Source organism: Gekko japonicus, unplaced genomic scaffold, assembly GCF_001447785.1.
Source record: "Gekko japonicus isolate JY-2015 unplaced genomic scaffold, Gekko_japonicus_V1.1 scaffold499, whole genome shotgun sequence".
In the NCBI taxonomy this organism is placed as follows: Eukaryota; Metazoa; Chordata; class Lepidosauria; order Squamata; family Gekkonidae; genus Gekko; species Gekko japonicus.
In genome coordinates this window covers 134,870-139,129 of record NW_015167069.1, presented here as the reverse complement: position 1 = coordinate 139,129, position 4,260 = coordinate 134,870, and the positions used below count along the sequence as shown (strand labels likewise).

General features: G+C 41.1%; 1 protein-coding gene across 1 annotated transcript in view; it reads right to left on the bottom strand.

Annotated features, from left to right (window-relative positions):
• Positions 1-455: 455 nt before the first annotated feature.
• Positions 456-4,260, bottom strand: part of LOC107111678 (dihydropyrimidinase-related protein 2) — a 74,286-nt gene continuing 70,481 nt past the window's right edge. The window contains exons 13-14 of the mRNA XM_015412684.1: positions 2,500-2,665; positions 456-792 (exon numbers count right to left, since the gene is read on the bottom strand). Of these exons, the coding sequence (XP_015268170.1) occupies positions 701-792; positions 2,500-2,665 (258 nt within the window). The 3' untranslated portion in view covers positions 456-700. The remainder of the gene's footprint in view (positions 793-2,499; positions 2,666-4,260) is intronic.

The window sequence follows — 4,260 nt, the reverse complement described above, 5'->3', positions numbered from 1 at the left end:
ACATGAGGGAGCAAGCAAACTCATACAGACACCTTTTAAAAAAACAAAAACAACCCTTCAGATCCGGAATGAGATTAAAATATGAAAACATAAGAATGGGACGGGATTATGTTCCCTCTGCCCCAACCCAATTGCTGATGGACCTTAGCAGCACAAATGTTACCTTCCCAGTTAAAGAAAGGAGGGTGTAAAGAGATTTGGTCTTTGATCATTTCCATGTTCCCTTTTAAATTGCACTACTGCAAAATCCAGTTTAAGGGATATCCAGTTTAAACCCCTGAATTGCTTTGCTGTTCCTTTCGACAATTAAACCCATACCTTCATTTAAAAAAAACATAAAAAGGCAGCTCCCAGGAAATTCACTTCATCCTTCCTTTTTTTTTTTAAGAAAGAAAAGTAAGAAAACATGTTAATGTTAAGCCACAAGTTCTACTCTTTAACGTTTTCCTTTTTTTTTTTTCCATCACCATGTCAAAAACAGGGTTTGTTCCCAAATGTGTAGGAAGAGGTACGTGAATAGGTTCTGTGAAGATGTTGGGGGAAAGAGATTGACAACAAAGTGACTGGGGGGACTGATGCCTCAACTAGGCCTGACCCACTGGTTGCCCGCAGTAACCATCACAGGCTCTAAAAGAATCAAAAGGTCTTCAAGTGCCCCACCCACTCCCATGATCCGCTAAGCGGTCATGTTTGGTTTTTTTTAACCCAAGCTGGTGATGTTGGCGCGTCCACCAGGTGGTGCCACTATGCGCTGCGTAGTACGGCGTGGAATATTATCATCGATCTGTGCACCTAGGAAGGGTGAGAGAGAGAGAGAGAGAGAGAGAGAGAAGAGGTAAGAAGGCAACAAGATCAGGCATAGATGGTAATCACATTAATCATTTTGTCGAAATGCACTCCAAGCTTATCAGGCTTCCAGCCAAAGGATCTGGCATACTCTGGCATCCTACCTTAACAAAAAACTGCATCAGTTTTACGCCCATGCAACTTTGATTGTGCTTTCACCAGGGGAATCCTGGGAAATGTAGTTTGTCAAGAGTGTTTCTTGGTTAAAGAAGCCACCCTTTTCCAAATATACCCCCTACAGTAAGTAAATTTAAACAAGATACACTGTTACAGAGATGTGTCTTCTGTCTAAAAATATAGCTTAATTTTGGCAACAGTTTAATATGCTATAATGCATATAATTACAGTACATTATTACAGAGTTCAGAGTTTTCAATGTTCTAAAGTTTAACTTAATATATCAATTTCCTGGTAGTCATACCTATTGTGACTGTTTAAGAGTTTCTGCACAAACAATGTACTTTCTTTTGTTTTCTACTGAATTTGTTTTCAATTTTTTCCTACCTCTCAAATAGCAAAAATTAAAATTCTTGTGCTATGGTAGCACAGGAAGCAACAATTTGCAACTGTTTCGCAAACACTGGGTAGTACAATTTTATATCCTAAGTTATAAATGATGCATTTTATATGTTAAAACTGTAAAATCTTGATTTGATAGTAAAGTACTGCATGTATTTCAATTTCCCCCAGATTTTTCATATTTTGTTTCTTTAAAAGGAAATAATCATTATTTTTCCTGCGGCTGCAAAAATTCCTGAAATTCTACATCTCTAGTTACGTGCATATCCCTGTGGTCTCAGGCTTCATTTGAAGGAGGGCAAAAGCTTCAGGGCCTCAGTGCAGAAAAGTTTCAAAGTGGGTGGGTGATGCCTGGTGAAATCTCAGGAGGATTTTTAGCTAGGCTTCAGTGGCCAGTGTAGCTCCTTGTGACTATCAGAATTTGCATGAGGCTTGCATGGAAGACTTGCATGACGTAGACGAGTTATTAAAAGCATGAGAGCCTAAAAGCTTACAGTTTGCACATGATAAGCTGCAGAAAGCGTCTTGACTAAAATGTTCTAGTACCAAAACCTTAAGTACATGGGTAGCCGTGTTAGTCTGTCTGTAGTGGCAGAAAAGAGCAAGAGTCCAGCTACAGCAGAATTTGCATCTGTATCTGAAGAAGGGAGCAGTGACTCATGCGAGCTCATACCCTGCTCCACAAATTTTATTAGACTTTACGGTGCTGATGGACTCTTGCTCTTTTCTGCTTAAGCAAAACAGACATTCCTCTTCAGGGAAATAGGATTTCACAGGGATCTTGTCACATAGTGATAGCAAAAGTTACAATGTACTGGGTGTAAACAGATCCTCTCTGAATCTCAAGCGCAGATTAGCTATTATTCCCTATTGTGATTCAGCAAAATATCCAATTATAGTTAGTGGGGGAGATACAGAACACAAAACAGGTTTGATCATTAATTTCCTGCATCATGTCTGTTTCAACCCCAAGTTAAAATTCTTCTCCTCCTTTACAATGATCCTCTAGAACTGCATATATATCAGAAGACTGTTTTCATACTGGGGTGGGAGGGAGGGTGGTTAGAAGAGGAATTCAAGACAACAAAACAACAAGAGTTCACCATAATAATTTAGCCTCACATAAGTATGTACCAGACAAGCTAAATCCAGACTGGTGCAGGTTCCTAACAGGCGGGGCCTGCTGCTTCGCTGGAGAGGTCTTGGCCGAGGATGCTGGTGTGACTGTTTTCGGCGTCACCGAGACTTCACAGACAGGGCCATCGTACAGGCCTCGGGGCACACCCCTCAGCTCAGCCAGCTAAAGTGGGGGGAAAGCATACAAAAAAGGTAAGAGAAGACCTACATAGGAACAAACATCAACCCATGCTATAGAGTGGATTATATACCTTCCAGTCCACTACCAGGACCAGGACCAGTGTTCCCGCTAAGCTGAGTTAGTGTGAGCTAGCTCACCGTTTTTTAGCCTCCGGCTCACACATTTTTGTCTTGGCTCAGGAAGGATGCCTCCAAAGCAACTAATTTATGCAGTAGCCAAATTGCTCACTCACAACTTTCATGCCAGTAGCTCACAAAGTAGAATTTTTGCTCACAAGACTCCACAGCTTAGAGGGAACATTGACCAGGACCTGTCTGGAAACTGATTGGGAGATAAAAAGGTAGCACACTCCGCATACACAAGGTGGGGAGCAAGGTGATGCCCACCTGTTTCTTCCACTCAGTGAACCTGCCTCACTGCTGAACATCTGTGCAAAGGCTTGAAGCTAGACTTGAGCACAGACATTCTAGATTGCATGGTTGACTATTCAATGTGTGTGTGTGTGTGTGTGTGTGTGTGTGTGTGAGAAATGCCATTGGGTTGCTTCCAACTTATGGTGACCCTATGGCCTCCAAAACATATTATCATTAACAGTCATTCTTAGGTCTTGCAAACTGAGGGCAATGGCTTCCTTTATAGAGTCAATACATCTTGTGTCTTCATCTTTTCCGGCTGCCTTCCACTTTTCCTAGCGTTATTGTCTTTTCCAGTGACTACTCAATAGTATCTGGGAATTGACTGCATGATCTGTATGTACATACACCTATTTGGCTACTAGGCTCCAGCTTGCATGTTCAGAGGTGGGACAGGTGCAACACCATTCCTCCCAGTGTGCAGGGTAGCAGGTTGGCCTTTGTAACCTCAGTCTGGCATTTTGAGATTTCCCTAATATAGTTCATAGAATAAAACTGCAGCAGTTCAAAGCGCTAGTGGGAGTTTCAGTTGGCAGACACTCATCCCAGCTGTATGTGAATCCCTCCTGAACAGAGTATCACAGGCCAAATTTTCTGATACTGCAGAAAAACAGCATGCCAAAACTGACTCCACTCTATTCAGTAGCTAAATTCCAACCAGACTATATTAGCCAGCAGAGGGCAGTGTTTGAAACATGTCCATCTGGCTCCATTTCCGAGCGCTCCTGAATAATGTTAGCCAAGATGTACAATTACACTATTGTACTTTGTTGACACACCATTGATTTGACCAAAGTGCTGTTGATTTACAACTGGATTTGGCTCTAAAAAGAAAATCAAGCCATGCTTCATTGTGAATTCTATCCACGTTTGCTTTTTGTTTCTGACCTCAGCTAGTTGGCTGAATAGACCTTTAGCAAAAAGACTGTCCTAGCCATTTGTTTTACCAAAAACATAATGTCAATGACAGTGTATCTTTTTTTTTTTTTGGATCAGGCTGTAACTTCATTTCAAGTTCTTTTTATTTTTTGGTAGAGATAATGACTTTTTAAAAAAAAAAGTTTATTAGTGTATTAACACTTTCTGAATAATGCATTTTGTCCTTCCGGAATTAGAGCTAATTCTATATGCTCTTTGCCCAACGATCACAAGTGCAGGGTAGAA